Below are 12,517 nucleotides of genomic sequence, written 5' to 3' on the forward strand. Positions count from 1 at the left end.
AGCACGCTAACCCGCGGTGCGAAAAAGATTGTTTGCTTTTTCAAAGGAACGTTCTATTGTTGCTTTGTTTGTACTCCATAGTGAGAAGATGTCGTCTATGTAACGTTTCCAAACAAGCGGTTTGAAAAGGCTTTTGTCAAGGGGTCCTGTCTCTATAGCTACCTTGTTCATGAAAATATTAGAAAAGGCGAGTGCCATTTTTCGTGCTCCTAATGCGCTTTATCTTGCCATACGGGGCTGTGTTAGCCAGGAATTTCTTTGTGGCCTCTACTGTGTCACTTTTCTGCTTAAGAAAATAAACCATAATGATTCCAGTATAGTCATCCACAAAACATAATGTATACTTAAAACCATCTCTGGCCTCTGGACTAATTGGACCAGCCAGATCAAAGTCGACAAAATCTAATGCTGCTTTAGCTCTTTCATCGGGTTTCCGGTTCCGAAATTGACACATTTTGCCTTGCGCACAAACCGCACACCCGCATATTTTGTCATCCTTGATTCTCATGCCGTCAACAACATTAGCTAATTTTCGTAAATCCTGAAAATTACAGTGGCCCATAATTTTATGCCACTCCATCAAAGAGCTTGCATTGTTGTGGGATGATGAAATGCTATTCAAATAGTACAACCGCCCCTTCTGCTCGATCTCGAACTTTGTGCCATCCGGTGCTTTGAAATATTTTTCTTTCCCGTCAAGATTTATGCTCGCCCCTTTTTCTACGGCCGCGGAAACAGAAAAAAATATTCTGAGTGTAGGACGGGATATACAGAGCGTTGTTAAGAATAACATCATGCAAATTACCGTTAATGTCATATAACTTAACCTTAGCTTCTCCCCTCCCCAAAACTACATTAGCCTTACTCCCATCGGCGAGCTCAACAACATGATCCTTTGCTATAAAGTCTGAGTCAAACTTTACAAACTTAGATTCCTCAGTTACTATGTGTGATTCGCTTCTATGGTTGAAGGAGCTACTTATTCTGAAGATTAGCCCACCAGGGATCAACGTTGTCAGGTTTTATTTGTAATACAGTGAGACACGGCTCGTTACATCCGTGGTTACGTCGTAGTCAACTGAAAATTAAATAGTTTCGGGATGCATTATTATCTACAATATTCTTAGTCGAAATGATAAACGGTTTCATAACTTACAATTTGTGTTTCTAAGTAGTTGGAACCCTTGCTTCGCTATCTCGACGCTTTATCTTGATGCTTGCGTTTACGACCGTTGATGACAAGCCTCGAATGTTGTTACAGCATAAATTGTTCCTTTCAAATTATAAGTCACATGACCTAATTCTCCCGCCGCGCGCAGTCGAAAGGAATTCGCAATTACGATAATTAATTCTAATTCTTTACTACGTTCTCCAATGAACATGCAAATCACTCCGCCCCGGTGCGGAAATTGGGTTTAATTAATTAGTTCAAATTGAGCAACGACTACGACATGATAGCGTTCGATAATGAACAGCATGAGAAAATAGCGTTAGTGTTCGTTGGTTCTCTAACTAGGCTTAATTAAGTATTTAGTTCCTCCTTGGTTGCTATGAGACACAACTTGTGGATTGGTCTGTCATATTCACCAATCTGGGTCTTGATTCTCGCCTTTCTGACCAGACCATTGTTTCTCGGATACGTGGTGACGACACGAGCCAGCTTCCATCGTGATCTTTTCTGATTGGGGTCCAACTCCAAAACTAAATCATCTACTTTAACATTTTCTCTGGTACGGAACCACTTGTTTCGTGGTAACAGATTTGGTGTGAAGTACCTCATCCAGCATTTCCAGAATTCGTTCACCCGGTTTTGGGTACTTCTTAGAAGATGTCTAGGGTTTACCCTTTCTTCAGACTCTGGTTGAGGTGGTGGAAGATGATGACCTATGAGAATATCATTTGGTGTGATAGGTGGACCTTCCCAGATGTCGTTAGAACTTGGATACAAAGGACGTCCATTGATGATGTAGGTTGTCTCTGACAGAAATGTTCTCCATTGCTCTTCGGCAAAGGATTGACTTTTGCAGGTAGCAGCGAGACAGTCTGACAGATTTGATGAGGGTTTCCACGACACCATTTTGATGGCTTGCGTGAGGTATATTCCATAGCCATTTGAATTCACAACAGAAATCCTCTGACAGAACACTTTGAATCTTCGGAAGGTTCCAGTTCCGCATAACTTCCTTGAAGTAAGCTTGTGTACCAACAAAGTTTGTACCACAGTCCGACCAACAAACGTTCGGGTGACCACGGAAGCTCGCGAAACGACGGAACGCCATCAGGAAAGTATCAGATGTTTTGTCGCTAGCAAGTTCTAAGTGAACTGCCCTTGTTGTCATGCAGGCGAATATTACGACCTGGGCTTCTTTCAGAGTCTTCCGATTGAGCTTAATATGCATGGGTCCAAACATGTCAATGGCGGTGTTGGAAAAGGGAGGAAAACCAGCTGCCACTCGTAAAGTCGGTATCTGCCCCATTAGCTGGTCTAGCGGTTTCTTGCGAGGTTTCCCGCAGGTGATGCACTTTGTGGTGAGAGCTTTGGCCATGCTGCAGAGCCCTATTATCCAGTACTTTTTTCTGGCTTCATGAATTAAGCTCTTGTAGCCACAATGCGCACGCAGCTTGACAAGTAGATGGTCGCGTGGTAGGATTATGGGGTTTCTTATTTCTTGAGGCAACGATCTGGCATCTTCGAGTCGTCCATGAGCTCGAATTAGACCATCTTTTTCCAGATTTGGAATCAACTTCTTGTCAATGACGCCTGGATCTAAGAGTAGTTGGCTCCACTTGAAAAGTTGATTCTCAGACTTTTTCAATTCTTGAACGGTGATAGGGCCTGTTTTTGCGTATCTCTTTCAACATTTTGGGCGAAACGGTGAACATATGAAAGTGTTCTCCGTATCTTTGGAAATGTTGAACAGGACTTCAGTAACTGCTGAAAAATTGGGTTATCTTCTGCTAATTTGGCGTTAACTTCTGTTGTGTCTGCTTCATGTTTCATAGTGGTTGTTTCCTGTTTCGGCAAAGTGTCAGCCTTCTTCAGGGTTTTCATTTCCTTTAAGACTTCATCCTCTTCTACATGGATACTTTGGTCTTCAGCTCGAAAACTGGGCCATTTGGCTTCGGGAAATTGGAGGAAAGACGGTCCCTCTAGCCAATCTGTAAGTCGTGATGGCTCGGTTCCTCTTGTCAGTGTGTCAGCGGGATTACTCTTCGACCTTGTGCAGCGGAAGTCATCGACTCCGACAGTTTCCTGTATCTCGGCTACTCTCGCTGATACGAAGGGCTTAAACTTTTCTGATGCGGTCTTTATCCAAGACAAGATGGTAGAGGAGTCCACCCAGAAGATTCTTTTGCAATCTCGGATATTTGCGAACTGCAGCGACGTTCTGCAAGTGTCGTACATCCTCGTGAGTGCTAAACAACCCATGAGCTCCAATCTTGGAACTGATTTTTTTTTTAACGGGGCAACAAAGGACTTGATAAGGACAGGAATGCATTTGTAACTTCCATTCATTAACTCCCAGCGGAGGAAAATGACTGCACCGTACGCTTTCTCGCCTCTATCACAGTATCCATGTACTTGCGGTACCCCAACTGCATGACTTGGTTTCAACTTTCGGTCGAATCCGAAGGCAAGCAGGTGGTTCATGGTTTCCACATTTTCTTTCCACTTGCTTTGAATACTCGCTGGCAGAATCTCGTCCCAGTCATAACCAGAGCTCCACAACTCTTGTAAGTCGATTCTGAACTTGATCTTTACAGGTAGCACGAGACCAATGGGATCCCATAATTGACCAACGAGACCTAAGCAACGTCTCTTTGTAAGGACATCCAACTGGCTGAGCTCGTTCTTTTTCAAGGTAAACCTGTCTGTCTGTTTATCCCATCTTAAACCAAGTATGTCTGTTTGCTTTTCACCGTTGGATTGGTCAATTTCTGTCTGATTAGAATGCCAAGCTTTGATCTGGAAGTGACCTTTCTTGAGGATAGTGTCAATGTCGTTGATGATCTGTTTTGCTTTCGCTGTAGTTTCTCTGGACCCACCAATATCATCCACGTACACATGATCTTGAACCTCCTTTGCGGCCTCGGGGAACTCAGCTTGCGATAACTTTGCTAGAGTATTGATAGCGTTGGTTGCTATGTCAGGGGCTGGTTTATCACCAAAGTTCAATCTCAGCCATTGGTATACCGTTGGTGAATCATTTATCTTATTCCTCCACAGAAACCTGTGATAGATTTGGTCATCTGGATGTACCAACACTTGATTGAACATTTTGCGTACATCGCCAGTAAATGCTACTTCGTCCCATCGCCATGCTGCTAGTACATCGAGGAGGCTATTGATGAGGTTAGGGCCTTTCTCGAGATGGTCGTTAAGGGACAAACCATCGTGACCTTTTGAAGAAGAGTCAAAGACAAGTCGAACTTTAGTCGTCCTTTCTGGCGTGAACACTGCTTGTAATGGAAGATACCATTCTGGTTTACCATGATCAATTTGTTCGCGTGGAACCTTGGTCACAAAGTTCTGCTCTAGTAACTTCTGGACTTCCTGGTCGACGACTTTGAAGCAACCTTTTTTCTGGAACGACTTTTCAGCAGAAAACATCCTTTTCAGGGCAATGTCGTAGTTACTTCGTTTGGGAGGTCCTCCTTCTTTCCAGGGCATCTTTACTTGTATTCTCCCGTCGACTAAGGTAGTTGAAGCTGCAAAGGACTTCATGAATTTGCTTTCACGTAACACGCTCTCACTGCATGAACAAAGTTTGGTTGGTTTGACGCCAAGGAGTTCTTGGTGGAGAAGTTTCTTGATATCCTCCACGGCACTTACTGTCCCAACTTCTATCCACTGAATTTCAGATGTGACAAAACCGTTTGACTCGAGCTGTCCCAGAACGTACCATCCGAAACAGTTTCGTTTTGCGATAGGTTCCCCTGGTTCTCCGGACTTTGTGTGGATATCAACGAAGGCGTCTACAAAGTCTGTACCGATAAGGAGATCTATGGCACCGCCCGAAAGATGTAGCTTATCGGAAACGTTCTTCAGATGGGTGTAATATTCCACGTGTTCTTTAGAAATTGTTTTGGCACTACTGCAAGGACTTGTAACTGTGTACACCTGAAGGGTCTTCGAAATATCTTCGTCAGTGAGTGAAGCAACTGTGATATCGATAATCTGCGAAGGTTCGCTTTTCTTCTTCCCACCAGCCAGGTTCATAGTAAGATGCGTCGCTGATCCACTTAAGTCAAGTCGTCTAGCTGCCTTTTTAGAGAGTAGACTAGTGTTCGATCCAGAGTCTAGCATTGCAAGAACCTCGGTAAAGTTTCCATTCTTGGTCAAGACTTAAACCTTTTGTACAGGTCACAATCCAGTAACAGGTTTAGACTTGCTTTTCTGGTACACTGCGTTACCTTGGATGTTACCGTTCCAAGTAGCTGATTGTCCTTGGAACTGACTTTGGAATGGTGCTGCTCTTGGATTTAAAGTTGTGTTCGTTTCGCCGGCCTTTTCATTGTGTAGAGACCGATGGTGGTTTTTTCGACATTTGCCGCAGGTTGAACCATCTGCTTTCTTGCAATCGTTTGTGTGATGCGCTCTAAGGCACTTACGACATTGCCAATGTTGCTTGACAATTTCCCACTTTTTATTGACTGTTAAATTCTCGAACTTAGGACAGGCAGCCAGGTGATGTTTGGTTTTACAGTCGAGTGGACACGTTTCTTCGTTGGTTTCTTCGTTGTTAGTGGTATTTACTACTGTGGTACTACTGTCTTTTTACTAGCTTCCTGATGTAACCAGGTGATGAGATTGCTGACGGTTTCTTCGTTCCCTTCCCTTTTCATTTCTCTGCCAAAATCTGAATTGTCCCTTGGATCCAGTTTGGACAACAGTTGGGACATAAGGAATGGTGCTTCTGAAGATTCTAACACGGGACACCCATTATCTCCCATATCATTTACGTAACGAGCTAGTGTTGTGGCGAAGTGTGTAAAGGACTTGGAATCTCCCTTCACTGGTCTAAGACTGTTTATTTCAGATAGCAATTCGTCCATTAGTTTTCGTCTGTCTGCGAATTCGGTATCCAAGATTTTCCACGCGCTGTCAATGGTCTTATAAGTTTTCACTTGGTCGGTCCACCACGATCCTTGTGGCATCGCATTTCGGAAACGTTGCAATTGTTCGTCTTTATCTTGGTCGTATTTCATCATCCAGTGATTGAATTCTTTCTTCCAGGTGGCATACGATCTGTGACATCCATCCCATTTCGGTACCGGTAACCGTTGCAAACCACTCAATTTCGGTTTTGATACTAAGGTGTCTGCCATTTTTGCCACAGCTGTTGACATCGTCGACATTGATGATGTCAAGGCCTCCAAGGTTACAGAGCTTTTGGAAGTTTCACAGGAATTTTGTTCCTTTTGATATGCGGCAAATTTCAAAGCAGTCTGAAGAAAATCAGCCTTGATTTTATCTCCAAGTTTCCTGGTTGTTAGCAAGAGTCCCTCGTCGGTGTCAGAACTATCATCGACCAGTCTGTCCATAATGGTTTCTTGCTGCTCTTTGATAAGCCTGTATCTTGTCTCTACTCGATGGAATGCGGCTTCAAGTGTTTACAGTTCTGGCTTTACTGAGAAAATTATTTCAAATTCTTCTATTAACTCGTAGAGGATTCTTGCAGCATTTTCCATCTTCCCTACGAGGGTTTTGACGTCTACTTTAGGCGGCATTTTAGCAGATTTCAATTTATTCAAGTTTAACTCCAGCCTCGTTTTCATGCGGTGTTACCACCAGTGAGTTTACCGTCCATATTTGATAATCCAGCAATGAAGATCAAAATGAAATGAAAATGTCAAACAAATCAGATATTCTCGCTTGTCCTTAGCAGAGACAGTTCAGCTTAATCTTGACGAAGATCCGGTGTAATTCGAGGGCATGCACGACGATTTCGTGTAATCTGTGACGGCTCAAATTGTCAGTACTGATGCGAAGCTCGGCGGTCGTCGATGATTTCGCAACTCGGCGTAATCTTCTATGACAAATTTTTACTGATTCGCTCCTATGGTTGAAGGGGCTACTTATTCTGAAGATTAACCCACCAGGGATCAACGATGTCAGGTTTTATTTGCAATAGAGTGAGACACGGTTCATTACATCCGTGGTTACGTCGTAGTCAACTGAAAATTAAATGATTTCGGGATACATTATTATCTACAATATTCTTAGTCGAAATGATAAACGGCTTCATAACTTACAATTTGTGTTTCTGAGTAGTTGGAACCCTTGATTCGCTATCTCGACGCTTTATCTTGATGCTTGCATTTACGACCGTTGATGACCAGCTTCGAATGTTGTTACAGCATAAATTGTTCCTTTCAAATTATAAGTCACATGATCTAATTTTCCCACCGCGCGTAGTCGAAGCGAATTCGCAATTACGATAATTAATTCTAATTCTTTACTACGTGCTCCACTGAACATGCAAATCAATATGACTAGTAGCTCCCGAATCGAAAAGTAAACTATTTTGCTGTTTCTTACCTAGACCACTTTGGTCTTTAACGGTGAAAGTAAAATAATGTTCAACGGAGTCCATGCTGTTTGATATTTCCCTCTTTCTTTGGGGTTTCGCGGCTGTTTTTGCTGCGTCGGTCTTCCGTACTCGGCACTCTTTAGTGTTGTGGGACTTGGTCCGGCGTTGTTGGCACCATTTATCCACTACTTTATGGGAGTAACAGTTCACAGTTTAGTGCCCCTTCTTGCCACATTTATAACAGTTTCCTTCGAACTTCGCTGGGAGCGGCTTGGACGCGTTAGCCAGCATAACACCGTCGTTTTCGCTACGGAAACATCGCTCGTTTTCCTCATGGCTTCGAAGGGCTGTCTTAAACTCAGCAAAGGTCATTTGCTTTTCTCTCTGCATAACCACAGTGGCAAAAGTCCTGTAGCTGCTAAGAAGACCTTTAAGTGCAATAGCTACCAGTAAGCCATCGCTCATTACCTTCCCAGCTGCCCTCAGAGCAGTGGCTGCGGTCTCCGCCCTAATAATGTAGTCTGTGGTGGTCTCTCCGTCATTCATACGAAGCGAAGTCAGCTCTGTGTATAGGGCAATGATTCTGGGCTTTCCTTTCCCTTGATAGTGCTCCCGCAGCACTCGCAAAGCTTTCCTCCCATCGTTGTTGGCTTCCCTTATGACGAGGGACAAGCTTCTGTCGTCCAAACACTGGACAAGTTCGTTGAAGGCATTCACTTTCTTTTCAGCACTGGGGCTATCGTTTCGCCTTCTGGGGGAACGACCACATTGTACAGCTTCTGAAGGCGCATGTATCCCAAAAACTTTACCTCCCATAGCTCGTATTCACTGTCATCCCCGTCAAACAGGAGTGTTCTCTTGGGCCCATAACCTGTTAGGTTCCAAGAGTTCGATGTCGCCATAGTAGTTACACAAAATGACAAATCAACCAATGCTAGGAGTAACAACGGATTTATTTCTCATAGTGAATCATATTATATACAGGTTTTTAGATAGGCGTAACTAGAACGAAACGATAATCATTTTAGGTATTTACCACAAAGGAAACCTGGAGGTGAGCAGTAGTACGTTGTGGTGTATTCTAATCTAGGACAACTGTTAAGTAACTTAAGTGTGGGTGCTCGGAATATCCGGGCATGTATTTTAACAGAGAGCTCCTTTTAATTGTTCAATTGTTTAATTGTTTAATTGTTCCTTTTAATTGTTTAATTGTTTAATTGTTCACGGTTTTTGTTCGTTTTACTCACTGGTGTGGTCTGTACGTTCTGCGGCAAGGATTTTGTCTCGCTGGGCCGCCATGCGTGGCGCTGTAAACATAGAATTACTCGAGCATAGCATCCTTCTGCTGGAATGAATGAAGATGCGAATGAGTCAGTCGCTGCAGATCCTTCCCCTCGTATTTGTCTCGTGAAGTGCTGCTGTGGTAGACTCTGCAAGGGTAACGGAGGATTGAAGATGCATCAAAGGAGTTGTAGAGTTGTTTTGGATTTAAATTATCAACTTCGTGCTGACCTCGATAATGCCACACTTACCGATCAAGAATCTGGCGATGTAGGTGTTCCTTCCATGGCCTCTAGTGTGCCTTCCCCTCAACCTCAAGATCATTGCTTTCCCAATATTAAAAAGGGAGTAAATCTACCTAAATCTGAGGAACAATGGTTAACGGCAAACGAATATTTTAACTCCAAATTGTCGCTGAATCCTCCAATCACTGTTCAGAATCTCAACTCAAGTGTTAAACTTCTGAACGACACTGTTTATGACTACTTCTCTGATAATTTTGGTCAAGTTGCAGAAGCGCCTAATGGAAACCTGATAATGAAATACGAGGGAAAATCTAAAAATGATCTTAAGAAATCCCTTAAAAATCTTGAAACTGCTAACGCCGACATCAAAGAAATTAAATACGTATCTCACTTATTGCGTGACAAACTGCGAGACAACACGTCGCGTCAACTCAACACTGACCTGATGAATCATGATCATTCCATCTCCAAAAATTTCTGGGGATATGTCAAAACGATCTTCAACAAAAAAGACGAAATCTTCCCTTCGTTTTCCATGAACGAGTGCTTTGATTACTTTACAAGAGCTCTTTCGTCAGTAAATCCGACTAAAGTTTTCAACCTTCCAAGCTGGATACCTACTTTATCAGAACCTGTAATTCCATTTAACCTTGAACCTCCAACATATCAACAGATCTCAAATGTGATAAGAAAAATGAAGGCGTCTGGTTCTCCTTGTCCCCTAGATCAACTGTCAATAATTTGTTTCAAACGATGTCCTTTTCTTCGCACTTACTTATCTGAAATCATATGCACCGGCAGCTTGGTCTATCGGCTCCGTCCCAAGCGAATGGAAGCGAGCCTGCATAACCCTTATCCATAAAAAGGAAGACACCAATGACCCTGCTAACTTTCGTCCTATCACTTTACAATCTGTGCCTTTAAAGGTTTTGACCATGTGTCTTCGTAATGCCATTTTCAACTTCCTCGCTGGATCTTAAAAACGCTTTTGGTGAAGTTCATCACAGCTTGATCCAGACCGCTCTTGATTACCACCACATTCCCGATCATTTTAAATCACTGGTGAAAAGTCTTTACACGGACTTCACAACCTCTATTCTTACAAATGAATTTCGCACCCCGTTTATATTTGTCGGTCGTGGTGTACTCCAAGGTGATTGCCTTAGCCCACTTCTCTTTAACTTGTGTTTTAACACGTTTCTACAGCATATTTTAAAAATCTGAAAAATACCGCCAGTTTCGCTTTTCCCTCGAGTTCTGAAATCCCATTCACTGGTTTCAGTTCGCCGACGATGCCGCTGTCATAAGCGGTCAAGAATCAGAAAAGCAACAGCTAATTATTCGCTTCATATTATGGTGTAATTGGTCGAACATGACGATCAGAGTTGACAAATGTTCTACTTTTGGAATACGGAAACTGTGCACTAAATCTGTCCAATGTTTACCCAAGCTGTTGATCAATGGAGTTCTAATTCCCTGTGTGGAAATGGGTGAATCATTTCGCTACTTAGGTCGCTTCTTTGACTAATAACCAACACAAATCTGAATTGTCTTCTCTTGTACAAATCTTGATGAATGACATCGATATAAAGCCACTGCATCCTAAACACAAACTTCTCCTGTACAGCCGCTATGTCCTATCGAAGTTATCATGGCATTTCACCATAGCAAATATATCCAAAACCTGGATAACGTAACATCTCGACTCTGTAGTGAAAATGGCTTGATATTCCGATATCTGGAACACTGAGCAATGTTTTCCTAGAAAGTGCCAGTCAGTTCTCCGAAATTCATTAAAAGAGTCCCCAGATGGTTCCTTGAAAGCTCTCTGGAAATCGTCAAGCTGTCGCACTAATATTCAATATGATGTGTACAAATCCACTAAGGAAGTTCTTAAGGATCTCTGTTCTAATCAAGAGGCTAAACTGCAACACCACCTAACATCTCAAGGTTTCTTCTTCTCAAATGTTATCAAGTATTCATTGTCATCTGTTAATTCTATTTGGTCAGTGGCCCAGTCCCATCTACCGAAGAACATTTACAACTTTACCATCCACTACTCTCTTCCTACACGTAAGAATTTGGTAAGATGGGGATTATCACAAAGTCCTGATTGTTCCTTTTGCCTTAATCCTGAATCATTCCTTCATGTTGTCGCTGGTTGTCAACAATGCCTTCATCGCTTTACCTGGAGACACGACTCAATCCTTAAAGTTCATTGCCAAGTCCCTTCAACCTGCAATTAATTTTAGCTCCTCAATCTATGCAGATGTTACTGGTCTAAATCCTTCAATAATAACTGGTGAAAATTATCGCCCAGATCTTCTTTTCCTAACCCAGTCCAAGTGCCTATATGTTCTAGAATTAACAGTTGGTTTCGAATCTAACTTGTACAACAATGCAGTACGTAAAAAAGAGTAATATGGGAACTCGATTGACGAAATGAGTAGAACTTTCAGATGTGTGAAATTTGTAAATCTCTCCATGAGCTCCCTCGGCGTTTTCTCAGATGAATACTCCACGTTCTTAGACATGATGAATGACATAGGCATTGCCAAAAAGCAGCAACTTTACATAATCAAGAAAATGATGAATATAGCTATTAGAGCAACAAATTACGTCTTTTGTTGTAGAAATAGGAATTGGGACAACCCAGATTTGATGCAATTTTGATTTTTGTGTGTGTGTTGAATAAGCCAATTTCAAGCAGCATTTGTAAATTGCCTATACGTAGTGAGATTTACAATTGTACATTTAAAAACACAAATAAAGTTTCCATTATTAGAATTCTGGAATTCGAGGCGGATTTGGGGTTTGACAAAGCCACTTTTTAGTCATGTCGTCTATATGATTACCGTTGTAGAGGTCTGCAATAAGTTGTCTGACCTTATGGTCCGTCTATTTGACCATGGGTGATGCAAGAGGCCTGTAGTTATCTTTGTTATCTCGTAGACTTTGGCCTTCTAAAATTTTGTCGCGTTTGTTCATGACTGTTGTTGTTCCTTTGTCGGCCTTTTTGAGGTTTAACTCAGAGTCACGTTTCAAGGCCCTCAGCGCCTTGCGTTCAGCTGGAAGCAAATGATCTTTTGGCTTTGTAATTTATTTCTGAAAGGTCACCTTTAACTTCTTCCAAATAGCTTTCAAGGCCTACTGATTTTTGTATTGGTTGTATCCATGTAGATTTGACGTGGCAGGAATGTATATGTATGAACACTGCCGGGGGAAAAATAAAATTATTTATTTTAATTAGTCACTTCGCCATCTTTGATTTTCTAAAGACTTGCAAACGAGGCTTGTAAGAGTGGCTTGGGCCCAAGAGAGTCCTTTCCCGTCTCAGGGTCCTCTCGGATTTCACAATGGCCCAACTGTCCCAACTCATCTAACTTGTATATTAGCGATTGTGCTGGGAAAGCGATTTGAAAAATTCACCCCGTTTAATAGCTGACTGACGACCCA

At 42.3% G+C, this 12,517-nt stretch overlaps 1 protein-coding gene and 1 pseudogene across 2 annotated transcripts; both read right to left on the reverse strand.

Annotated features, from left to right (window-relative positions):
* Window positions 1–1,006: 1,006 nt before the first annotated feature.
* Window positions 1,007–7,380, reverse strand: LOC148718841 (uncharacterized; annotated as a pseudogene). The gene is made up of 2 exons (XR_015994224.1): window positions 7,258–7,380; window positions 1,007–7,179 (listed from the first exon to the last, which is right to left on the reverse strand). The product of XR_015994224.1 is annotated as an uncharacterized LOC148718841 (transcript).
* Window positions 1,523–2,077, reverse strand: LOC148718842 (uncharacterized). The gene has a single exon (XM_088740017.1). The coding sequence runs from the start codon at window positions 2,075–2,077 to the stop codon at window positions 1,523–1,525; it is 555 nt and encodes a 184-aa protein (XP_088596143.1).
* Window positions 7,381–12,517: the final 5,137 nt, after the last annotated feature.

The sequence above is a fragment of the Stylophora pistillata genome, chromosome 12 (assembly GCF_964205215.1).
Source record: "Stylophora pistillata chromosome 12, jaStyPist1.2, whole genome shotgun sequence".
NCBI classification, from domain to species: Eukaryota; Metazoa; Cnidaria; class Anthozoa; order Scleractinia; family Pocilloporidae; genus Stylophora; species Stylophora pistillata.